The sequence below is a fragment of the Sinohyriopsis cumingii genome, chromosome 16 (genome assembly GCF_028554795.1).
Source record: "Sinohyriopsis cumingii isolate HCF-2022 chromosome 16, ASM2855479v2, whole genome shotgun sequence".
Taxonomy (NCBI): Eukaryota; Metazoa; Mollusca; class Bivalvia; order Unionida; family Unionidae; genus Sinohyriopsis; species Sinohyriopsis cumingii.
This window is the reverse complement of record NC_142976.1, coordinates 62,054,013-62,080,981: the sequence shown is the minus strand read 5'-3', so window position 1 is coordinate 62,080,981 and position 26,969 is coordinate 62,054,013. Positions and strand designations below refer to the sequence as shown.

The 26,969-nt window shown below is 34.7% G+C and overlaps 1 protein-coding gene across 2 annotated transcripts in view; it reads left to right on the top strand.

Moving 5' to 3' along the window:
* Positions 1 to 25,493, top strand: part of LOC149780552 (protein FAN-like) — a 104,284-nt gene extending 78,791 nt beyond the window's left edge. For both annotated transcript variants that reach the window (XM_089937585.1, XM_089937584.1), the window contains exons 26-31: positions 625 to 681; positions 5,498 to 5,633; positions 6,926 to 6,964; positions 10,594 to 10,696; positions 15,573 to 15,682; positions 16,350 to 25,493. In XM_089937585.1, coding sequence (XP_089793711.1) covers positions 625 to 681; positions 5,498 to 5,633; positions 6,926 to 6,964; positions 10,594 to 10,696; positions 15,573 to 15,682; positions 16,350 to 16,444 — 540 coding nt within the window. In that variant the 3' untranslated portion in view covers positions 16,445 to 25,493. The remainder of the gene's footprint in view (positions 1 to 624; positions 682 to 5,497; positions 5,634 to 6,925; positions 6,965 to 10,593; positions 10,697 to 15,572; positions 15,683 to 16,349) is intronic.
* Positions 25,494 to 26,969: the final 1,476 nt, after the last annotated feature.

The following is a 26,969-nucleotide window of genomic DNA, read 5'->3' as shown; positions in this document are numbered from 1 at the left end:
GTAAACATGGGCCATGTCCAACATAACATACCTGGACTAGACTTTATAGTGTATTTGGGTAAGGAAGAAGCCTGTTGCATTAGTTCTGTATCACAGATCTGGCACAAACTTTGTGGATGGCTTGCGCTTAAGCTAAGGAATAATCCGGTCAGCTTTTTCAGGTAAAAAGGTCAAAGAGCAAGGTCACCCTGACTGAAAAGAAGAAACGTGGTTTCTGCTATAAAAAAATTCATTTAACTACATTGAATATACAATTAAATATAGGGGAAGCATATAATTGCCATTCACTTTACTCAGTAATTAAAGGACACCCCAGTTTTACAATTTAAGAACTTAAAAGAACTATTTTTCTTCCATTGTATTTGATCTACTTCTCACGAGAATCTCAGTATTGTTAGAAATATTATAAGCATAATAATGGAAAATCGCAATTTGAGAAAACACCTTTTTTTAAAAAAGTTTGAAACTGGCGCAAGGAGTCAAAAAAACGTATTGTTTTCTGCAGTATTTTAAAGGAAAATTGTGACTTTGATAAAAATTTGCACTTAAAATCTTTCATAGCAGTAGTTGTGAGAGGCTGGAAATCTGTCATTTTTAACTATGTTGTGCCCCTATTTCTTGCAGGTCTGGGAATTTTCCCCACCACCTTCACTGAATGGCTTTGTCTCAGCAGAAAACATGGTGAGTACGTTACGAATCCCAAATTTCTTGCCATTACTTAAAAATGTCAATCATGATGTATTGTTAAGTGATCACTCATTCGTAAACTTGGGCTGAATGATGTACAAAATGCCATCTCAGTTTTAATATTTTTTTCTGGTTGGTTTGTAGATGTAAAAATCACACTTAAAAGTTCCTTAAGAATTACAGAAAATTGTTTTTGGTATTTTGGAAATTTTGTTTGTAAATAAAATAGCATTGTTTGCCAAATGAATGATGTTTGTTTTTAAGTCACCTGCCTGCAAGGCCATGTGAGCTCATAGTATGGCACTTCTGCCATCATCCATCAAGAATTTATATCTTCAGCTTTTACTCCAAAAAAAAAAAGCTGGACCAATTTTCAAACAATCCTGGCATGGATCATGCTTTGAGTTTATACAAATGATCCACAATAAAATGAAGTGGCTGAACCGAATTTGACCCAATTGGACAGCTTTCTTGCACTAAGACCTTTCAGGATAGCTTGAAACGATTCCAATCCTTTCAGATATGACCTCCATTACTTCTAATAGAAGACTCTTTAAATGACTACTTCTCTACAGCTGCTGAGCAGAATTTGATGGAAAGCAACTTGAATCGAAGACTTTAAATATTTACAAATATCTGCCATGGCTACTGTTACTAAAATTAGAAGACAATAAAAGACTGGAAAAAACTGCTGAGCAAAATGTTACCAAATTTGATAGAAAGCATAATGGCATAAAGACCTTTCAGTATTTTTTTTTGATGTTGATTTTCAATCAAGTTAGGCCACCAGTACGAAAAATAGAGATCCCATTTAGCAACATTTTCTTAATAAAAATGGATGAACAGAATTTAGTAAAAGTAAAGCTTTCATATCTAAAGGCCTTTCAGATTCATACCGATTATAGCAATCTACCGTTGGATATGACCACCATTACTAAAAATAAACTGCTCCTGTGGCCTAGTGATTAAAGTGTCTGTGGAAGGTCGTGAGTTTGAACCCTGGCCAAGTCATACCAAAGACTTAAAACATGGTACTAACAGCTGCCTCACTAGGTGCTCATCATTAAGAGGTTAGTGTTAGGACTGGTCGGCCTGGGTGGGACATAATATTATATGTCTGTGGCATGATGTCCCAGTGCTAGATATCACTTTAAACTGTCACATTGCAGACATCATAGTGATATGACTGAAAAATTGTTAAAGCTACGTTAAAAATCTAAATCACACACACACACTATACTATAATGACTTTATCTGAAAAATAGTTTTAGAGAATTTGTCCAAATTTGACAGAAAGCACTCCTTGCATAAAGGTTTTGTAACTTTATTTACAAAATGCCAATCCACCATCAGATAGCCCCCAGGCAATGCAAATTGAAAAACCTTGATATGATTTCTTCAGAACTGCTGTGCTGAACAGAATTTTACCAAGTTTGACAGAAAACATCAGGCATGAAGGCCTCACAGATTTGTACTGATCCATGGTTGTAACAAGATAACCGGGTGGGATTTTGGATTTACAACAGAACATTTTGATGGTGATACAAATACAATGTTTTAATAATGAACGACTTGAATGAGCAATTAATTATGATTATTATGTGCATGTATATGATCCAAATATTGGATTAGTTAACATAAAACGCATGGACTTAATAAGGAAAATACAAATAAATGACCTTACATAGTATAAGGACAAGGGTTGAAAGATTCATGGTGATTTCACAACAAAAAGATTTATGTGTTTTACTCAAATAGTAAAACAATTGTAGTATTTTACTCATTAAGTAAAATGTATTAACTCAAATAGTGAAATTATGCAAACAAAAAGGACAGATATACAAATTATCTTTACAGTCCCAAAAACACACTTGGTTTTACAAACCCCAAATTTAGCCCATGGCTAAAAGATTATGTATGGAGTTGCACACTCCGTCACCAAAACACTTCACTACCTGTCACACTGGCCAACCAAGCCATTAGTATTCCAGGTTGGTCAATCAAGCAATCAGCACCCACCAGTCTTGGTCAGCAATGCCCGATCACCTGCTACTCGACCAGCAACAGTTTATTCAGCTGTCCAGCTGTATGGTTCAGCTTCACAGCTGCTATGGTCGACTTCTGTGGTTAGCTCTGCAGCTGGTACCATGTCGACTCTAATCACTCCAATAACTCGGATCACTCTGGTCACTCGGATCAGCTGAAAATACATCTAATACCATATGCTATGCATGACACGGGCATATACGATAAAACGTAATGTTATATACGGTAAGTTATACAGATTACATTATCAGCACAATAATTACAAAACTAAAAACAGGTTCAGAAGTAAACCTAACCATGCCCGATAAGAATCCTATGGTACTAAATATTTCTAAAAAATGCAGCTTTATATTGCTAATATAAAGCCCTTGCTAAGTCATAAACAAGAATAGAAAATATTTGCATTATACTACATAAACCGAAGCTACTTAACAAACATACAAAAATAAACTTGATAGTGCAGTAGTTATAACTTATACACAAGAAATGAATGATTCACATACCTCTACAGCTGAAGGTGTGCAAGTCCTTAAAGTCTGCTCACTGACAAGACGTTCCGTAAAGTGAAGATTTAATCTTAGTGAGGCATTTATACACAGATGAAGTCATCATACATTTTCTGTGTGCTGGAAGCATTCGGTTTTTCTGTATTGAAAGCACTTTGCACGTGGGGCATAGGATGAACCAAACTCACTATTTATAAATATTGTACAATATACATAAATCACCCTTGGGTATCATTGTACACAAAAAACAAAACCTAAGTACATATATTTAAAAGGATTTATACAATTCCATGACAATGTCTAATAGTAGCTATTACTAAAAAGGGAAAACTCTTTATGGAGCACTGTTCTGTTATGAAAATATATACTGTAGGAAATCATTGTCCATGTAAAAAGACAATTTTCTGATCCAAGCAAAATTTTTGGGCTTACATAGATAATCAAACTTTCACATTTGAAATGTGACATCATGTTTTTAGTTCCATGAACAGCACACAGGGAATCTGTATACATATTCGAAAAACTATGGCTGGTATTGTAGAAGCTAATGACTCCATGTAGACATCAGAAAAAATGACAGACTGTATAACAGATACAATCAAGCTAGACACTTCAAGCTTATGGAAAATGGCTTAAAGCAAGTTGACATGAGAGAAAGAGGGGCATTACAAAATGGTTAATTATGAATGTTAGGTTATAAATGATCTATTTAATTCATTCTTAACATAGTTTCCTATCGATGTTTGCAGTAACTTGAATCACAATGACAAGGAAGACTGTATATGTATTCAGATAATAGATAAACCTGTAATTACTGGAAATGAATGCAGATTTTGCAGATTGGTGGTGGTGGTGAGGGTGGTTGTCAGTTGATCGCACAATTTTTTGCATGACTGCTGGTTATCTACATAGCCATAAGATTCATTAAAATGTTAATTCAGAATGCAAGTAATATATGCTTTCTCCATTTAGATTCACAATAATTTGAATAGAAATTAAAATATTTTCAGTTCACAAACTTAATTCTTAGCACAACCAGTTTTTTATCAATAATTTGGTGCGTGTATGAGTATTTTTATGTGTGTTGTTAATTGAGAGATGCACCATTAGAAATACTGCAATATGCTGTATTAATTCAGACATTTTATATTGATTAATTTAGAATGCGAATAATTTAAAACTAAAAGTAAAGTTTCTTGAACAAGGTTGTTAAATTAGAAAATAAATTAAATAATTTGAGGACACACATTACATACATACTAATTTTACTGTAATAACATGTTTAATCCTTACCTGACTTCAGCAGCAGATATTTTTATTATTATTGTTATTAATATTATTATTATTATTATTGTTATTGTTATTATTATTATTATTATTATTAGAATTAGTATTATCACATGTTTTACAATTAGAAAAAAAGAATTTTTAAGTTTATAGTTTTATGTGAAGCTGTTTGTAGATTCCATTGTATTTATAAAAGCTTAGTTCCTTTGAGCATGAAGCATTCCAAAAAAGTTGAATCAAATTGTGAAGAATTAATTTAATTTAGTTGTTAATTCTGAAAGCTACTGAAATTGTTATCTGTATTAGGATACTGGTTATCAACACTGTTTTATATGTGTGTGTGCATTCGTTATTATTCACCAGTTTCTTTCCCTCCACACCCACACACCCATTATCTGGTTGGGTATACCTTGCAGCCATTTCTTCTACAGATGAGGGAGAATTGCAGTTTATATATTATGGAATCTTTGAAAATAGTTGATAGTTATGATTGAAGTATAAATAGTATTGAAAACTAAAATAAGTCTTGGCAATAATTTTTGTAAGAATTTAATTTGACCCCATGGGGCTGGGGACAGGCTTTTAATTTGACCCCATGAGGCTGGGGATAGGCTTTTAATTTGACCCGATGGGGCTGGGAATAGGCTTTTAATTTGACCCGATGGGGCTGGGAATAGGCTTTTAATTTGACCCCATGGGGTTGGGGATAGGCTTTTAATTTGACCCCATGGGGATGGGGATAGGCTTTTAATTTGACCCCATGGGGCTGGGAATAGGCTTTTAATTTGACCCCATGGGGCTGGGGATGGGCTTTTAATTTGACAATGTAAGTGCTGTTATTTATCTTATAAATACATGTAATGTAATTATGCAATGGATTCCAATGTCAAGAAAAGTTTTTATCATCCATTATAATTTAAATTCCTTATACATTTATATGCTATTTTAGACATTTCTTGCCCTCCTTTTAGGGTCAGCTGGATCATGATTCAGGGGTTACTCACATGACCACAGATGCAGACTGCTCCTTTGTTATAACTGGGACTAAAGATGGACAAATTTGTGTATGGGACCTTGTAAATCAGGATTTGGTCCGTCAGCATCATCGTAAGTTTGAGCCTAAGTGTTAAACTGTATTAGAACTTGTCACCATAAAAGTGGTTTATAGCTTAAAAAATAGTAGATACAGAAATACTGTTTATGATGTTATGTTGGTTTTAAATGATAATGGTGAGGATCTGATGTCCAGTATGTTTGTCAGTATGTCCACCAGAGCAGATAATTTAAAAATCTTGTTTTCACTGTAGAATATTAGATATGGTTTCAAGACTGCAGTTAAAAGGAAGAATTTGTCAGATGATTGCTCCCTGGAGAACCTTTTAAGCTAGTAGATCATCATTCCCATCAAGGGACTCTTGTTTCAAATTGCCAAGCAAAGGTTATTGCATAGAAAAATACTGGGGAATGTATCCTGTCACATAGTTTATGAAATAAAAGCTGAATTACTATTGAAAGTTTAAAAAATTTGCACATGTTGGAGGTACACTCTAATTATCAAATACTTTTTAAAAAATATCAGGTTCTAAATTGTTACAGATTTCCAAAAGTCTTGTATACTTTTTGTTGACTTTATCATTTTCTGTTATTGTGTTTATTCAAGTGTATAAAAATGTTCTGTTTCATAATTAAATAAGAGACAAAACACAACTTAGTCATTTTACTTCCAAGAGTTCCTAGTGGTAAAAAGTGATGTCACAATACAATAAAATACTGATTTCATAATACAGTGAAATAGTGATGTCATAATGCAGTGATGTCATAATACAATTATGCAATTTTGAGCTGTACAGTAAACTTCAAGTTTACAAAAAGCGGACATCCTTAAGTTTTGAAAAAATGGCTCTACAGTGTATTTCTGTGTGAAAGCTGATTATCTGAAAGAAATTCTATCATGGAGAACATTTAATGTTCAAGACTTTTATCATTTTGTTAGAATATTTCTGATCAGCGTGCTGATGAAAATAGCAACAACAACAAAATTTGCACAACAAAGAAAACTTAAGATGTATCTGCCATATTATGGAATATATAACACCTATGTAATGCAGTTTTCATTTTTACAAAATGATTTTGTCATTTGTTGTTTGATTTGGTATTATTATGAGTAAAGCACATGAAAACATTCATTCTGTGTAAAATCTTGGTATAAATATGAATATTAATTTAAAAAGATGTATATTAAAATAAGTTTGAAGGACTTACACAAACTGTATTAGTCAATGCATGTAAGGCAGGACCACTTTCTGGTTTGCTTCTTGTGTGCTTCAAGTAATGAAAAATTTAATACCTGCCTTCGTTTTTCTTGTTACTTGTTTATCAATCTCTTCTTTATTTTCCAGATCATGTTGGTAAAGTAAATTCTGTACTGCTTTCTCCAGGTAAGTGAAAAATTTCAAAGTTTAATTCTTGTATTTATAAAAGATCTATGCATCTGTGTGTTTAGCATACTAGTAACTATGGGAACTAGTAACTATGGGAACTGGGAGCTAGTAACTGTGGGAACTAGTAACTATGGGAACTGGTGCCTTGAGTGGGCGAGTGGTCTAAAGCACTCACCTTTATAGATCACTGCCATCTCACCTGTTTGTGTGGGTTCGAGTCTCGAATTCAGCCAATGTGAGAAAGCTTGCTAGTAGTTTCTCATGGGTCGGTGGTTCTTTCTGAGGTTATCCAGGGTTTTTCCTCCACCATTAATACTGGCCGCCATGTATGGCCTATTGTGTGCTGAAAAATGGCGTTAAACCCTACAACAACAACAATAATACTGGCTGCCATGCATAGCCTATCATGTGCTGAAAAATGGCATTAAACTCTACAACAACTACTATGGGAACTGTGAACTAGTATCTATGGGAACTGGGAACTCGTAACTATGGGAACTGGGAACTAGTAACTATGGGAACTAGTATATAGGGGAATTAGTAACTGGGGGAACTAGTAACTATGGTGACTGGGACAATATGGGTACATGGATATTATTATTATTATTATTATTATTATTAATTGGTGAGCTAATGGGATGTGTGAATTCTGTGTTTTCTTGTTTATTTATCCATTGATCATCCATTAACCTTTACCTTGAAGATGCCCTGGTGGCTTTGTTTACAAAAGACTTTATTGAACCTTTAATGGATTATATCAGCCAGCTTCATGGATGGGGTTGGTAACTAGCAGTAAATATCGTGAAAATATTCTTGGCTCGGATTTACTGACCTATTTTACCCTCCAAATGAATTGTTTCTGAATAGATTTTGCTGAAAATAGCCTTTTAAGTTTACATTAAGAACGTCTTGGATGAATTTCAATCAGTATGATTTGGGACAATGGAGATTTGGATTTGATCTTATTTGGAAATATGCAGAAGAATTTCTTCCTAATAATTACTTTATAATATATTCCAATGACATTAGCTTTGAGAAACTTCTCATCTGAAAAAAAAACTGTAGACTAAAAATAGATAATATAAAGAAACAAGAACTTTAATATCAGTAATACATAACCCGCTGGTTTTGCATAGCTAGTTCTTTTCCAGAAGGAAAGTCACATGACCACATAATAATTCATCCTCCCAGAAGGATCTAGAAAGCTAGAATGAACCTGGTGCTACCCACAATTATCTTGCCCACGTGCACTGTCCTTCGTTCTTTTTCTTGTTCATGGCTGCCATATTTTCATGACACAAGAATCGCTTTTGCTGAATGTGTTAATGTAGTGATTTGATTCTAACAGAAAATAAATATCTTGTTCAAGTGAAAATTGATTTAAGTATTTATACTAGGTACTCCTTTAGTTAAAATGAATTACAATGTACATTTTCTTCCATGCTATTTTTGAAGTCATATGGCCAAAATACATTGCATAATGCATCTTCATTGAGACTTTAACTTTCAAGTAAGAATATCACACACATATGTATATGCATGTATATCTGTTTGTGTATGTGTGTGTATATATATATATATATATATATATATATATATATATATATATATATATATATATATAATTCCTTGCACCTGCTTCTCTCTCTGTTGAATGGAGAAGTCTCTCTAAAATTCAAGTCTCGCTTGACCTCTGACATATATACAATGCATACATATATGCATATATGCCATGTGAAGAACAAAGAGACAGAAGAGTAATAATTATTCGTGGCCATTTAAAATTAAAGTAACTTTTGTTAGGTAAAAATTATTTTCAGTTTATTCTTCACCTTAAAAATCAATGTGTTTATTAAAATGGTAAAATTAATGATGCATTAATACATCACTGAATCAATCATTTACCCTTTAGCGATAGCTTCAAGGTTTAATGTAGTGCAACAGCTTCTAATGTCTGGTACTTGTTTCATTTGACAAACTACATGCATGCATGCACACCTGAGGTAACTGTAGATTGGATAGTCTTACTTTGAAATGTTGGGTAGCATTTGTAGGAAGTTTTTCCATGCTGTGCATGACATATTTCATTTTAATGTCATTAGAAAATTGAAATTAGAAATAAATGCAAAGCTGAACAAATACATAGTGTGATGCCAAGAAGTGAATTCTTCATTGTGTTAGTGAAAAGTTTGGCTTTAGGGTCATGACTTGGAAAAGTAAGTTGTTAGCAGTGTGTATAAAGTTCATATTTTGACTGATTTATAACCAGCATATACAGTAATCTCTTTCAGATAAATCAGTTGTTTTGATAACAAAATGACTTTAGTAAGTGTTAGAACTTTAACAGTTGAAATTATCAGCTAGTTATCAACTGTTAGGAGCACTCAAAAGAGAACCTTCCTAATGTGTGTACAGGACCTAGAACTCTCAGGAATGTGAAGTATTGTGGGACCCATATTCTTGTCTAAATGTAGGTAAATATTGATGGAAGATTTGTTTTAAAATGCTGACTCAGATGAGAAGCAATTTCCTTTCATATCAGGTCTGTATTTTATTTGTTGACAAATGGTTCTTTTTCTTGTAAATAAGAGTGACCTGTGTTTTCTTGATATGGTTTGGGAAACCCGCTTGGAAGAAAGTAGTTTTAAATAGTTTGGTAAAACCTGGATTGTCAGGTTTCAAAGCCAGTTTGACAGATTGTTTATTTTTGTCATCATTCTAGAATTTACTTTAAGGGTAGATTTTCTCACTCAATCATTGGACACATAACTGAATGAGAATTCTTGTACATCTTGGTTGTTTTCTTTGAGTGTTTCAATGCAAGTTATGAGACTTCTGGTAGAACTGGGTTGTTTTCTTTGACTTTTTCTGTGCAAGCTGACTGGATTGTTTTTATGAGAGTTTCTATGGAGTTTAACTATCTGGTTACTGTATGCAGTTATTCACCATCGTACTTTATACAATATTTATTCGCCACTTTCTTTATAAAAAATTTCACCAGTACTTTATGCAATTATTCACCACTGTACCTGTGTACTTTCTGCAATTATTCATGACTGTCCTTTATGCAATCATTCACTACTTTGTGATTATTCACCACTGTACTTTATACAGCTATTCACCACTGTACTTGATGCAGTTATTCACCACTGTACCTGTGTACTTTATACTGTTATTCATGACTATACTTTATGAAATAAATTCACCACTGTACATCATGCATTTATTCACCACTGCACTTAATACAGACTTTCAACACTGTACTGTATGCATTTATTCACCACTATACTGGATGCATTTATTCACCACTGTACTTGATGCATTTATTCACCACTGTACTGTATGCATTTATTCACCACTGTACTTTATGCAGTTACTAGTTCGCTCAGTAGCCATTGTATCATTCCATTTTCTGTGCCTCTAGGAATCTTGGTCCTTTGTTTAATAAAAGATACATTTCTGTTTTGTAGCTATAGTAGCTTTAAACAGAGTAATCAGAAATCAGAGCAACATAAGATTATCCTAGCAGTTCAAAGGTCAAAAATTGACAGAAAAATTTACATGGAGTTCTTTAAACAAATAGATCAAAGTAAACAAAGTCCAAAATCTTTTATTTATTCCAATAGAAAGACATCAGCTCCTTTCCTGTGGTGAAGATGAATATCTAAGAGTCATGGACTTTGAAACGGGAACTGAGATTTTCGTCAAAGATGTTAAAGATCAGATAAAGTAAGTTCTGGAGATGAGTGACTGCAGCAGCGTACATATTGAGATTTCGTTTTAAAGTTCGTGTTAAAGGTTTTTTTATGTTATACTGTGAGAGCACTTCATAGTGCAATTCTGAGTTGGCAAACTGTGCTCTTTAGAGCCCTTCTTTGTAAGCATGATGAGTCATGTACACATCAGTTATCTTTAAGAATTCCAGGTTTGGATCCAGCTAATTGTGTCCCTCTGAACAATTGCCTGTCACCGCTCTGAAGTTCATATTTCTAATGTGGTTTAAATCAGAATTGAAAGACAGATTTATGTCCATTAAAATCTTGTACAAGTTCACTAATGAGCAAGATCCATGCATATTAATGAGGTGATCTTGCGCCTGATTGGCAAACGTTGTTACCACTCTGGAGCCAATATCTTTGATCCGATTATGATGAAATATGGAATGTATGGTTATATCATTAAGATCTCGGGTGATTTAAATAATGAGCAAAATCTATACACAATAATTAGGTGCTCTAACATCTGATTGGCTGATGGCTGAGCTTGTTACCACTCTGGAGACTGTATTATCCATTTTGATTAAAAATTGGAATTTGTTGATATAAGATCTTGGATGAGTTCTAAAATGAACGAAGTCCTTGCATAAAATAATGGGGTCTAGGAAATTACCCCCCGGTATATTACCCCCCCTGCAACTACCCCCTTGCCATTACCCCCCTATCAATTACCCCCCCCCCCCCCGGTATATTACCCCCCTGCCATTACCCCCCCCCCATATAATTGTTATATCCCAAGAGTAAATAACAAATTAAAATAAATTTCAAAAGAATTTATTTTAAATTTTTATTTTAGTAAATGAATCTCAGCCTTGAAAACATATACTTGTCCTGGAATATTCAATAGTAAAATCATCATATCATAAGTTATATTACCATAAAATATGTTATATTTATAAGATTACAGCTGAATGTTATGTGCAGTCCCTCGCAAGTATTCTAAGTGCTCTCTATTAGCAAAGTCATTAACAATGTTCATAATCCGAGCATTGCAGTCACGATATTTCTTTCGGGTTGGTTCCGCTGCATGTCCTCCAAGTTGCTGAGAAATTATCACGTTCAGGAATGATTGCTGTCTTTGAAGGATTGTCAAAAAGTGCCAAATGTTTGGATGGTCAGCAGCAATGGCAGCTTGCATTTTTTGATGCCAACCTTCAACGCTGTTGTTAGTGTGAGGTAATTCATTTTGAACACGGCTGTGTACACTCCAAACTTGAGGAACAAAGACAGGATTAGCTCGGCTTCGACATCTTCTTCTGCCAATGTAGTTATCTTCAAAATAATCTAACAATTGATTCATGTCATCATCTTCTGTAAGTTCTTGAAGTTCTTCGAAAACCTGCACAGTGTAAGAAAGCGGCACAAAAGCCAAAGCAGCTACTATTCTAACTGACATTGCAAATTCTGAATCATCTTGATATCTTTCCTGAAATTTTATTCAGTGAGCTGAAGACAAAACAATAGTATAGATTGAGCACGGATTATTAGATTGTGTTTGTGTACACTTTAATGAAATTCGTCGTATTTGCTTTAGTTCGATTTTGTATCTGTATGTCTAAGTGATGCTAATGGCTAGTGGGTAATATGTGGGGGGGTAATTGATAGGGGGGTAATGGCAGGGGGGTAGTTGCAGGGGGGTAATATACCGGGGGGGTAATTGATAGGGGGGTAATGGCAGGGGGGTAATTGACAGGGGGGTAGTGTCCTGCTCCCAAAATAATGAGGTGATCTTGTATCACTTGGCTGAGGTTTTTACCCCTCTGGAAGATGGGAAGCCACAATTTTTGATCTGATTTTGATCAAACTTGCATTAGGGGTTTATATCATCAAGATCCTGGACGAATTTTGAGAATAAGTGAAATATTAATAAGATAAGCTTGCATGAATAGTTACCACACTGGAGGCCATATTTATGATCAGCTTATGATCAGCTTGTGAAGTATGATTGTCGCATTGAGATCTTAAATAAATTCAGTAACTTTTTGAGATCCACACATATTAAGGATGTGATTTTGGATGACATTGTTACACCTCTAGAAGCCATATATTTCATCTGATTTTGATCACACTGGAAATATAAGCTTATGTCACTTCACCCTCATCGCAAAAATCAAATAGATGACGGTGACCTGTATTTTATTTTCACTATTCATGATGGAATTTTGAAATAAGACAATTGAATGAATCTCTATTAGTACCATGCAATTACAATAAAAGAGGGTCACTGACCTACATTTAATATTTTACTAGCTTGGGTAAAGTTTATGCATTTAGCTCATGACCATATAGGTTTTTTGTACCCTACACATATACAGTTATACCTGGATTTATGAAACTTGGTGAAGTAATGTATCTGCATCACAAGAGTAGGTCACTGACCCATTCTCATGCTTTATTGTTAGTGTTTACATCGTGTTTTAAGATTTGTTTCTCAAGCACTGTTCATGCAAGAATCATTGAACCAGATGAATGAGTGAATCACTACAAGTACCATGCTCTTATAACAAAAGGTCACTGACCTGCATTTCAAATTTTACTGGCTTAGGTTAAGAATTTGTGTTTAGCTCATAACCAAATAGATTTCTTGGCACCCTGTATACATACTGTTATTCATAGAATCATAAAACTTGGTGAGGAGATGCAACTTGATGAGAGAACCACATCCTCACCACAAAAGTAGATCACTGTGTTCCATATTGCATAATTTCATTGACTTCAGTTCAGTCTCAAGTACTGATCATGCCAGAATCATTAAACTACATGAATCTATGCATCTCTGTTAGCATCATACCCTTATAACAAAAAAGGTTACTATGACCTACATGTGACATTTTACTGGCTTGTGCTGTGTTTTTATATTTAGCTAATGACCACTTAGGTACTTTTACTGCCTTAAAATGACATATGCAGTTATACTTGGAATCATGAAATATGGTAAGGATGCATCTTAGTGGGCACTTTATCTTCAACTTTAAGTAGGTCAGTGTAACCCATGTTTCATACTTTGCTGACTTTGGTTATATTTTATTATACCATTGATGCTTGAATCATTAGGCTAGAGGAGTGTATACATCTCTCTTAGTACCACACCACTATATATTGGACATTTTACTGACTTAGGTTAAATTTGCATTTAGCTGATGATCATGCAAGTTTCTTGCACTCTATATACATGTTTATATAGAATCATGAAACTAGGTGACGTAATGCAACTTGATGAGCACTACTCCTTCGTAGTAGTACTAGGTCCTTGTGACCTGTATTTTATTCTCCATTAACTTGGGCTAATTTTGTTTGATGTTCATTTCTCAGTCAATGTTCATGCAAGAATCATAAAATTGATGATATATGCATCGCTGTTATTACCACACCATTACAGCAAATGAAGCTCATTGTGACCTTTAGTTGACCTATTTTACTGATTTGGGTTATATTTTTATATTTAGCTGATAACCATGTGAGCTTTTGGTTTGCTTTGTGCATACTCTCCTTCCTGGAATAATGAAACTTGATGATAATCTCTATTTTCTTATTGGAAGAAGAGGTCACTCTGACCTATATTTTAATAGCAGGTACATGAAGTAGTTGCATTGCTATCTTGTATTTTGTGACTTTGTTGAAATAGTTTGCTTAATGTTCATTTACTAGTTGTTTATATTCTAATAACTAAACTTCATTAGATGTATGTATCTGTGTTAGTATTACACTCTTACAACCTAAGAAGATCACTGTGACTTAGTATGTTTTTTTTAATCATCACAAGTTTTCAGTGCTATGTACATTTAACCTACACTGAAGACTCTTTTTGAGCAGTGCAATTCGAAGTAAGAATAAGTGTTTATTCATTGATAAACTTTAAATGTTAACGACCATACAGTGCATATTAGCTGTATTACCCTAAGCACATTAACTCTGTATGCTACTTTAAATGAGTAGGAATTAAATTAGTGAACTGCATGCAGCATGCTTTACATGGTAGTCCTAACTTTTGTAGTGATTTATCAAGGTTATTAATGATGCATGAAATAGGAATGTATCCCCAAGTTACTCAAGCCTGCTGACTTTTGCCCAGTAAAATCTGGAATCCAGGTGTGGACAATAATTCATTCTGAAGTAGATTTTAAAAACAATTATTTAAAAACAATAATACAAAAACAAAATTAATGTTTTTTATCAACTCATTATAGTACTTCTCTTTGATATCTTAGAAATAAAATGTTCATTTTGCTTTGTCATTGTGCCTGCAAGGTAGGTAGGTAGGTAATGGCTATATAGTGCTGATTAAAAGTTATAATTTTAAATGTTAAAAGGAGTAAAAAAAATTGACCACTCCGGTGGCCTAGTGGTTAGAGCATCTGCCTCAGATGCGGTAGGTAGCGGGTTCGATCCCTGACCGAGTCATACCAGAGACTTACAAAAATGGTACTAACAGCTGCTTCACTCGGCACTCAGCATTAAAAGGTTAGTGTTAGGACTGGTCGGCCTGGTGTGAGGATAATGTGACTGGGTGGGACATCATGCTACATGTCTGCGGCACTATGCCCCAGTGCTAGACATCACTATAAACTACCACACTGCAGACATCGTAGCAATATGACTGAAAAATTGTTAAAGCTACATTAAAAATCCAAATCACACACACAGTTAAAAATTGAAAAATATGAAGATAAAGAATTGCTAGAAACTTGAATTAGAAAGGGATCCACTATTTCATCGTCAAATCACTTTAATGTGAGCTTCATTTTTGCATGATAATTGGCTACTGGACAATATTGAAAGTTGCTTAGCAGTGATCTACTTAATTGTTGATTTATACTTTTAATTTGCAGGTGTATGAAAATGATGGGGAATGTTTTACTAACAGGAACACGGTCAGGGAAGCTTCAAGTATGGGATATTGACAAAGCTCAGCTTGTAAAAGAAATAGATGCACATAGTGGTAAGTTTGACTTACATAATATAATAACATGAGATTTAGCAAATCCACATAATATGAAAGAAGAAAAAATGTTTTCTGTACGATGACAGTAGTTCTACAATACAGTCCTCTACCAAACTATGTGGAATGTTTGCAGCTATAGTAAGCATATAGACTTGTGTATGATACAGTTATTAACTTCTGTTGAGGTGAATAATAAGTTTTATGGACCAGTAAACTTCATATGGACCAGGTAAATAATGAAGGTTTAGTGGTTCATAAAACGTTATATTATTTGAAGCAAAATTGTATAATTGTTTATTACATGGTTTAATAAATGGTTTAGTTAAACATTTTGAAATTTACCTGTAACTTACTGCAGAAAAAGTGAAAATGCAATATAATCCACATAAAGAAACTAAAAATGCATGATGACATCACATTAAAGTCAATAGCATTACAGTAGTATAATACGAATTATCACAAGTCACATGATATTGTATTAGCCAATAAAAATGCACCTCTTGACAGCAGCATGTTTTCATTAAAAGGATATACCTGCATCATATATTGTAATGCAGATAAGTCATTGTTGTTGGCATAAACAAATGATTACAGGGAACAGTGTATATCAGATACTTGACTGCACGTTTTATTTATTCATTTACTTTTATATATTTCTGTGTAGATGCAGTGACCTGTTTACATTTAATAGAGACTGGAACCCTGTTAACAGGAAGTGCAGATAGGACTGTCTGTCTTTGGAAGCCTGCCAACACATGAAGGTCACCAAGATTAAAGAATGCTACCCAAGGAACTTTACTTGCTTCTCAGAAGAAGAAAAAATATTATATTAAATGTTGATTTCTTGACAGGCATACATAGGAATTTATATTCAGTGTGTTCATGAAAACTCACTGGAACAGAAATTTTCGTCTCAAGTATAGTCAAAATGAAGCATTCAAAGATGTCTTCTCAGGTTGTCTAATTTATACTAATAAAGTTATGATGAAGTTCTTGTCTACTTTACTTTTAGTGAAGTATTAAAATATTACTATCAACTATTCAGAATTGTCTTGTGTATTTCATTAGTTATTTTGTCTGGGCATTTGAAATCAGACTTATGATGGTACATTAACTAGTCAAAAACTGACTTTAATTAACAAATATATACTCACAAGCTGAAATCTTTACCATTATATTTACTATGTTAGGTTTAACAAATTCTTTGGAAGAAAATGGTCTGACAGGTCTTTGAGTACTTTCAATAGATCATTGAGACTTGGAGCACCTGCAGTCTGTTTGAGCACCTTGTCTCTAGTCTTTGAGCATCTTTGTTCTATTATCTACAGTTTTTGAGCATCTTTAGTTTCTTGCCTACATTGTTTTTAGCACTTTTGTTCTGTTGTCGGTTCTTTGAGCAACTTCAGTATAATGTGTACAGCCTTTCATGTTGTCTTTTTGCAGAATCGTCTGGACTATTTGTGAAATATAATGTCTCCATTCAATACATTCCCCACTCACATAAACATTAGGATTATAAACCTTCTACCTCCCAAATCTAGCCCTACTAAAATACGAAAATGAGTCTTTTCTGTGTAGATTATATAGACAAAGGGCAGTAACTTCCCATTACCTCCCCTTTTATCAGTAGGCATTGTTTTTTTAGCTTCACTTCCGTACATATGTTTTGAGGCTCTTGTTGAATCAGTCCTTATGAAATTTAAGCCATCCATTCAAAATTTTGATTTATTTGGATTAATATTGATTCATAAACAGGTAGTAAACATTAATTTTGGAATTTGGTTGATTTTCACTTTCTCAGACCTGGTCATTTTAGACTGCATGGTACAACATATCATTGATGCATGCTGACTCTCAAGTGTTCTTGTATGCCGTCTTTTGTTCATGCAATGACTTGTTAGTTTATGGTTCTATTATCTTTATTGTTTCAGAAACTTATCTTCTAAATGCATGAAATAGAAAGCAAGGGAAGACAGGGTTCTGCCTGGCATGTGCCAAATGATATTCTGTGTTCCTGTGCAGTATGTACAAATTTATGGTCCGAGGACACCTTGTCAGCCATTCTGCAAAAATCAGAAAAAGACAAAGAAAAGAGGGGAAACTCATATGATTACAGATCTGTTAAGTGTACATCATCTGAATGCAAATCAGTTGTTGGCTTTGTGGGAAATGATACCGAGGCCCCACAACCACTCCTAATAATCAGAAGGATGATGCTGTCCACCACTATGGCTGCAGATTTGGGATAGATAAATACAGATATGTTGCAGTTGGATACACCAGACTAGACTTTCAGCAACTTATGTGTCAACTGGTACAGGAGACTGTGATACAATTCCTGACTTAAGGCCTAATTATACCATTATTTCTATCTTACATTTCCATAGATAATTTTTTTACAATTTGGGATTGTTCCCCCATTTTTAGGCAGTCCAGTGGGTGCCAAGCAAGCCTAAACTTGGCCTTTGGACATGAAAAACAAGGTGCATGGGATATTTTTTGGATTCATTGGACCCAATATGTAGTATTGTCCTGCCATCCAAAGCTGTACCAGTCAAGCTGTCTGCCCAGGTATGACAGAATCACCCAGCAGAGCGGGCTTTTCCTATTTTTGCTGCCTTCTGCAGTGGATTAGCAGTGGATTATGTAGGGACAATTGCATTGCGTCGGCATTACCATGCAGCATGGTTTATCCTGAAATGAAAGCAGATGAGGACCAAAAGTAATCACAAAATGATTGTGAACATACTTTTGACCAACAGCCCTACTCCAATTCGACCATGTAGAGGACAAAGTTTAGTTTTAATGCTACTATCTGAGAGATATTCCAGATGTTACTGGCTTTATTTCACCCTCCACTCACAACTGCCTCACCTAGCCATAAAGTCAAAGCATTGGTTGACATCAACAATGAAGAGGAATCTCCTTTACAGCTGCTTCCTCTGTCAGCAAAACTCTAGGTGATTAACAATTGGCTGTCCAAATGAATCTGTGACCAGAGGAGTACTAAATGTTTCCATTTGGAATGCCAAATACTGGCCACATTCCTCTGGTACATGATATATACCACTGCCTACCATACTGAACTCCTAGCATTGGATAAGAATGTAATGGTAGTTAACAGGTCTATCCCAACATTTTATAAAGTGGATAAAAAGAAATGTTTCTCACTTCATCAAATCTAACTCCAAATGTTGTTGCGACATTTTCAATGCTGAATTTGGCCTCATTGGCGATTTTCTGTATGGTGGAAAAATTGGCCAACCAGCATATCTAGGAGTCAGCAGCCCACTTTGCTTGGGTCATTAACAGAACAGCTCACCATGCAATGGCCAATGCACTGACTGCCTTTTACACCTCAAGTGTCATTCAGATCTCAACCATATGACAGTAGACAAAAGCTGAATCAGTCAAGGAGGTAATCTTACAAGGGAGGTAAGAAACTAAATTCTTCTACTCCTTGCTTCCCAATGCTTACTTACTCCTCCATATGTGCACGGCCTACTGGTGGGCACCAGACTCTTTTGCAGCTCCAGTCATGTTGGATCATCCTATTTCTGCAATACAGAGTGGCTTCAGATTTTGTTTGTTCAACCCAGTCCTCTTCCTTCCTCTCCCATTCTGATGGATATGCCATCAGATTGGGAGAAGGATCATGTATGTGCCATCAGATTGGGAGAAGGACCATGGATATGCCATGAGTTTGGGAGAAGGACCATGGATATTCCATCAGTTTGGGAGAAGGACCATGGATATGCCATGAGTTTGGGAGAAGGACCATGGATATACCATCAGATTGGGAGAAGGATCATGCATATGCCATCAGATTGGGAGAAGGACCATGGGTATGCCATCAGATTGGGAGAAGGACCATATTCTTGAGCAGGTGATTCATGACTGTTCCTTATGAAAATGGCCAACAGCAAGTTGAGTCTGAGCATTAACCTGAATCACCTCAGTGAATTCATTCTTCCACTGAAGTTCAACATTGAGACATTGAGGTCCGTCTGACTCTCCATTGGAAGGGATGGTTATGCAGTCAGTCTCAATCCTACAGATATCTTCTTTCATGTAACTATTCACCCAGCATTGCAAACTTTTCTTTGGTTTGCTTACCAATTTCAAGTCCTTCCCTTTTGTCTAAATATCAGCCCCTGGGCCTTTACCAAAGTTACAGATTGTGTTATCACCACATCATCAGCTGCATGGCAGTGGATCTGATCCACCTTTATATGTGCCAGATGACTTTGCAAGCTTAGCCATTTTCCAGTCCACTGGATGAAAAGGTCAGTATTACGAATCATTCCTTTGTCATTAGTGCAACCATGGTCGGCTCAAGACAGGAATTTCTCAGGAGATACCCCATCTGGAAAGACGATATGTACAGATACCAATACCCATGGTTGGGGACCCCACCTACTGCTGGGCTTTAATGTAGTCAGCAACAAATGGGGACCAGGGGACTGGCCTCTTCATGTCAAACTTCATCCTCTGCATTATGCACATATCATTGGTAGTTTGCTCAGCTTAAAACGCAACAGCTAGCTGTGGCAAGGGGAGGTAATTATCAAAAGTTGCTGTCCTTTGTCAATATGACTAAAGCAGTATAGATGAATTTTCGTCTTTTTGATAGTGCTGGATTTGGGAGGTAGCAGGCTTGTACAGTATTCCTAAAGTCAAAGTGATATGGTTCTCAGAGAAACATAATTTGCTGTAAAATTTACTGTCTTTTACATGATATTTTACAAATGATCTTGCCAGAAACCATACTGTATTATTGTAATACTGTACTGGAAACAATTTTAACCTCATGAAACTTTGAAATAATTTGATTATTTTAATATTTATAACTATTAATAACCATTAGTAACTCATTACACCTTCAGTTAGGAACAATTTATTAAATTAACCAGGTTCAGATTTTAAAAAAGTCCTGTTTTTCTTTGCTTGGATTTTCAAGTATTTCCTGCAATCATAGTTTGGTTCTTGCAGTAAATTAAGACAACCAAATTTATTTCAGATTCAGATTTTTACTATATCTTGAAATGGATGAGATTGAGAATAGTAACATTGTTTCAGAAAATGTATTCAACATCCTTCATAGAATAGCATTTTCTCTCAAACATTTTAAATTTAAGCCCATCAAATTCATAAAAACTTTTGAGATTCTTTTCCACTGCAGATGTTCTCTATGCTGTAGTGTACTATGCATTTTCATAACATGATATTGTATAACCACATAGGTTGTTTTTGCGAGCATTCATTATAGTGATTTTGTCTAACAAGGTGGTTTCAGTTTGGTGGGTAATATTTTAGCGAATGAAAATATACGGTGGTTTTCGGTGAGACATTAAATAGCATTTTCTGCTCACTGTAAAGGTTTTATTTTAAGTGGGTGCTGAGTTATCATCAACCACACAGTACATTTCATATAAATTGTTTCCTATTCAATCATGGAAAAAATTGTGCTCGGTTATGGGATCAGGTTGTCATTTAATACCATGGTCTGTTACACTGAAAGCAGTATGATAGTTTCATGGTTTTAAATTAATCTTAGTTATTGGCTGAGATTAGAAACAAAAATACCTTTGCCTTTCAGTTTTGAGCTTTTTTTGGGAGTGTGCATGACAGTACTTATGTGCAAAGAAGTGAATCAATTGTGAACCCTTCGATGCTTGATTCATATTATCAGTGGATGTGATTAAAATTCTATATACATGCATTGATATTTTATCATTTAAAATGTGTAATAGTACCACAAATCTGTTCTTTATGGAGAGGTGTCCAGTATATATAGAAACATTTACTTCCGAGGTTATGTTTATTTTTTTTGTTGAATAAATATTTACCATAAATTCTGAAAATGGAAAGTAGCAAAGCAATTCACCTCTAGGAAAAAAATTGAAGATTATAATCACGGCTTCATTTCAGAGTTTAATGAAATAGTAAAGTTTTAGTTCAGTTATTTTCAAGAGATAATAAAATTTAAAATATCAATAGGAGACTGCTAAATCACTTCAAGTTTTCCATTGTAGAAATAACCTGCTATACAATATGTCAGAAATGTCTCGATCACTAAAATAACCTGCTGTACTGCATGTCAAATCTTTCAGCTCAAGGCTTGTTTGAGTTCATGTGAAATATTTAACAATAAAACTTGTACAATGCATTTTTAATTGTTTTGTCATTACATGTTTTGTAGGAGGTTATTTAATTGCTTGCATACATCATGAGGAATATTGAAACAAGCAAGACAAGGTTGTCGCCTGACATTTATATACCACATTGGTATACACCATTCATTTGTAACAAGCAAGACTATGGTTATGTTACCAGACATTTATATACCGTATTGGTATACACCATTCATTTGTAACAAGCAAGACTATGGTTATGTTACCAGACATTCATTTACCACATTAGTATGCACTGTTCATTTGTAACAAGCAAAACCATGGTGGTAATGTCACCTAAAATGTACATACCATGTTGTTATACATTATTTGTAACAAGACCATGTTATAATGTAACCTGATATTTATATGACCACATTGGTGTACACTGTTAATTATTTACAAGCAAAACGAAGGTTACAGTGTCACCTGAAATGTATATACCACATTTGTACACTATTAGTAACAAACAAGACCATGGTTATAAAGTAACCTGACATTTATTTAACACACTGGCTTACAAGCAAGACCATTGGTACACTATTTATAGTAACAAACAAGACCATGGTTATAATGTAACCTGATATTTATTTACCACATTGGTATATGCTGTTTATTTGTAACAGGCAAGATCATGTTATAATGTAACCTGACATCTATTTACCACATTGGCTTACAAGCAAGACCAAGGTTATAATCTAACCTGACATTTGTATCCCACATTGGTACACAGTGTTAAGTTTTAACAAGCAAGGCCCTGGTTATGTCCACTGTCATTTATATGCCACATTTGTATGCAGTTAGTTGGTAACAAGCAAGGCCCTAGTTACATCACCTGACATTTATATACCACATTGGTATGCACTGTTAATTTGTAGCAAGTAAAATAAGGTTAGGTGGCGCTCTACAGTTTCGTATTTTGCATAGGGTTAGGATTTTACAGAAAAAGAATTTCCCCGGCTTTCCTCACTGGTTATACTGGCTATTTAAAAATGACCTTGTATATCTTAGGTATAATGCAAAGAACCTTTAATTCCCTTTATTTTGGTGTATGATTGATGGGTGTACTATGGGTTATAGAGTATACAGCTTGGCCTTACTTCAGATGTGCACCTTTCAGAAAAGTGCTAGCTCTACTTGGTCATTTTCACTTCTTGAACTTCAGAGATAAATTGTATAAAAAAGAGCTGATAACTTTTTTTACATTTTATATATTTGATAATTCTTTCATTGCACTTTCAGAAGCTGGTATTGTCTAGTCTGGCAAAATTCATTTTCCCTATTTTAATAGCTGCTATGTATAGTGTACTTTAGACTAATTCAGGCTGATTTTTTTAACACAAGGGAGCAGTCATTTTAGTTAGCAGTGTGCTTAAATCATGTAAAATTTCCAAAAGTACAATATCCAAAAGAAATATCATCCACATTACATTAATATAGCATAGAGGTATGCCAACATTCTTTCCATTGTGCATGTTTTAAATGCGAACTACTTCACCTTACATACGTCACTCTCTCAAAAATACATATTATCTGGTGAGCACCCCCTTATATCCTATGGCATTTATATACCACATTGGTACACAGTTAATTTATAACAAGCAAGACAATGGTTATGTCACCTGACATTTATAGGCCCTAGTTACATTGCTTGACATTTATATCTCACAATGGTATACACTGTTGATTTGTAACAAGCAAGGCCCTAGTTACATCGCTTGACATTTATATATCACAATGGTATACACTGTTGATTTGTAACAAGCAAGGCCCTAGTTACATCACCTGACATTTATATATCACAATGGTATACACTGTTGATTTGTAACAAGCAAGGCCCTAGTTACATCGCTTGACATTTATATATCACAGTGGTATACACTGTTGATTTGTAACAAGCAAGGCCCTAGTTACATCGCTTGACATTTATATATCACAGTGGTATACACTGTTGATTTGTAACAAGCAAGGCCCTAGTTACATCGCTTGACATTTATATATCACAGTGGTATACACTGTTGATTTGTAACAAGTAAGATTATGGTTATAATGTTACTTGACATTTACCATATATGAGCTGCCTTTACCCAGATCTGCTATTGCAGACTGCACAGACCCAATCTGTCATGAAAAAATATGCTGGCAGATTAGGATCTATGCAGTTTGTCAGGACTAATTAGTAGTACAAAGAATATAGACTCTGATCTCCATATGCATTATACTGTGGCAGATTAGGGTCTGATTTATTTGCCATTGGACCGGACTTGCATAAGAATATACATACATATATGTATATTTTTTTGCCACAGTGTTAAAAACTGTTGATTTAAAATTGCAGTGAAATATGATTACTCAAGCACAGCATCACTGTAAAGACTTTCTATTATACATTTATTTAATTTTATATGGTTGATCTGCTCAGTACGAGTGTTCAGTCTTTATTTCCATATTGCACACCCAGATTATAACTATTTAGTTATTTACACTGGTGTCTGTCAATATTCTTTGATGTATTGAGTCAAAATTTAAACATAAATTAGGAGTTTATGGTCCTCAGTTACCCACCCCAGTATTATGTGGAATGATGTGGTATTGAATAAACAAGAGCTAAAGGTATGACATTCCCGTTAAGTGACATAGTGCAAGTCATCCAGCTGTAGCGGTCATATTAGGCTGTTTATTATATGCTCATTTTTTAACTGTTAACTTTACATTTTCGGTATTTTTCAATATTGCATGGTTTCATATCATACAACATGCCTTAGAATAATACCATTTATTAGAAACTACTTTGATTGTAAGCAAACAATGTATACTCGTGTAGCAGACACTTTAGCTTTTTGGTTTATTAGATTTGTTTGTGAATAATCTAAGCAAGTTGTTTTGTCCATTTGAAAGTAGAGATGATAAAATTAACGATGTGGACTAGTTCACTGAGTCACAAATGAAACTTTCAAACAAGCAAATGAGTGAATGTGATATTCACAATGTCCACAACAAACATGAGATCGCAGTGTCGAAAATACCATTTAGATAATCTAAACAGTTATTAGAAGAAATATTTGTAACTTTTAGCAAATGGAATGGTTCAGACTGACCAATGCTCAACAGGGTCTAAAAATAGCATAGAAAAGCTTATTGAGGCCAAGGGCTATTGCATATCTATCAGAGACATTCCATTTTACAAGTCAGTCAAAATGCTAATGTTGCTGGTTAGGACATGATGCCACATGGCCCATGTCAGAAGTTCCAAAACTTATGCTTACCACACAATTGGACTGTAATTTTGACTGTATTTACAACAGAAATCACATTCTCCTTACTGCACTAAAAATGATATGAATACGATATTCCATAGCATCTTTTTGATAATTTCAGTTAAAAGAATTAATGTTTTGCACATTATGATTCCAAACAATCAATGACAGAACAGAAACAGAGGTGTGGTTGATTCAATGCCAGTCCACTGCTCGAATCACATGTATATCATATATCACAATAATTTTTTAAAACTAATGTTGAGTGTGATGAAGTTGAAAGATAGCTGTGAGCACATTAATATTCTTACTGTGTATTGATGAATCTATGGTTGTGTATTGATTTTGGAATACAGCATAAACTCAGTTACTTTGTTTCTTGTAGTGTATTCTTTTTATTATTTAACCTTAGGTAGAAAAACAAAATGAGTATATCATGAAAAGGTTGCTGCATTTGTAACGGAAAATATGAACTCATATTTTCTGACTAATACTGCACTCTGAAGGTCTTGCAGTATTACCGGTACTGAGAAAAACTCATTCATATTTTCCTATACTAATACAGTACAATATAAATATCACTTCAAAGGATAATGCTGAATATACAGATTTTGAAAAATTATGGATTACGTCTTTCTTCAACCAGAAAAAGGAGTTCCAAGGCCTGTCATGAAATCACATGATTTTTTTAACCAGTATCTTCCAAGAAAACAGATTATTATGGAGAAGTCCTCACTTCTCTCATTACATCATCTCTGTTTGTCCCTCTGTCAATCTTGAAATAACAACTACAAAGACCATAACTTAGACAGTGACTTAAGCCATGACCCAGTAGATGACATAGTCCACGACCCAGTAGTTGACTCAGACCATGACCAATCAGTGTCTTTTAATATGATCCTGTTGGCAACACAGAATATAATCCAGTTGGCAACAAAGAACATGATCCTGTTGGCAACACAGAACATGATCAAGTGGACAACACAGAATATGATCCTGTTGGCAACACAGAACATGATCCTGTTGGCAACACAGAACATGATCAAGTGGACAACACAGAATATGATCCTGTTGGCAACACAGAACATGATCCTGTTGGCAACACAGAACAGGATTCTGTTGGCAACACAGAACATGATCCAGTTGGCAACACAGAACATGATTCAGTTGGCAACACAGAACATGATCATGTTGGCAACAAGAATATAATCCAGTTGGTGACACAGAACATGGTTCAGTTGGCAACACAACATGATCCAGTTGGCAACACAGAAAATATGATCCTGTTGATGACACAGAACGATCCTGTTGGTGACACAGAATATGATTTAGTCACTGACTCATGGCATGATGTAGTCAGGCCACAAGTTGAAGCCAAATGTGTAGAATACCACTGGTGCAGAGATCTATCACATTCTGGAGTGCCAGACTTTATACAGATACAGTGGGGTTTTATTCCAACATAAATACCTATTCAAAGAACCTGAGAAGGCAAGACTAAGGGTATTGTGGCCAAGTAATCTACTACAGTACTTTTTTGCACAAGGAAATGTTAATTTATTGTATTTCATTATATTATGTTTGTATCTTGAATTATGTAGAGTGTAAATTTGTATACAGGACACTCAGGGGACCACAAAATCTGTTCTTTATGGAGAGGTGTCCAGTATATATATAGATTAAAATTTATCTTAGACACAAGAGAATGGATCCATCGATGCCTTTTATATGGAGATGTACACAAAGGCAGATTACACTGTACATTCTTATGTCTAATTTATTTGGCTATGAAAACATTTAAGTTTTGAATGGGCAACTGGTACATATTTATTTTCCTTTTGCATTGCTGGCTTG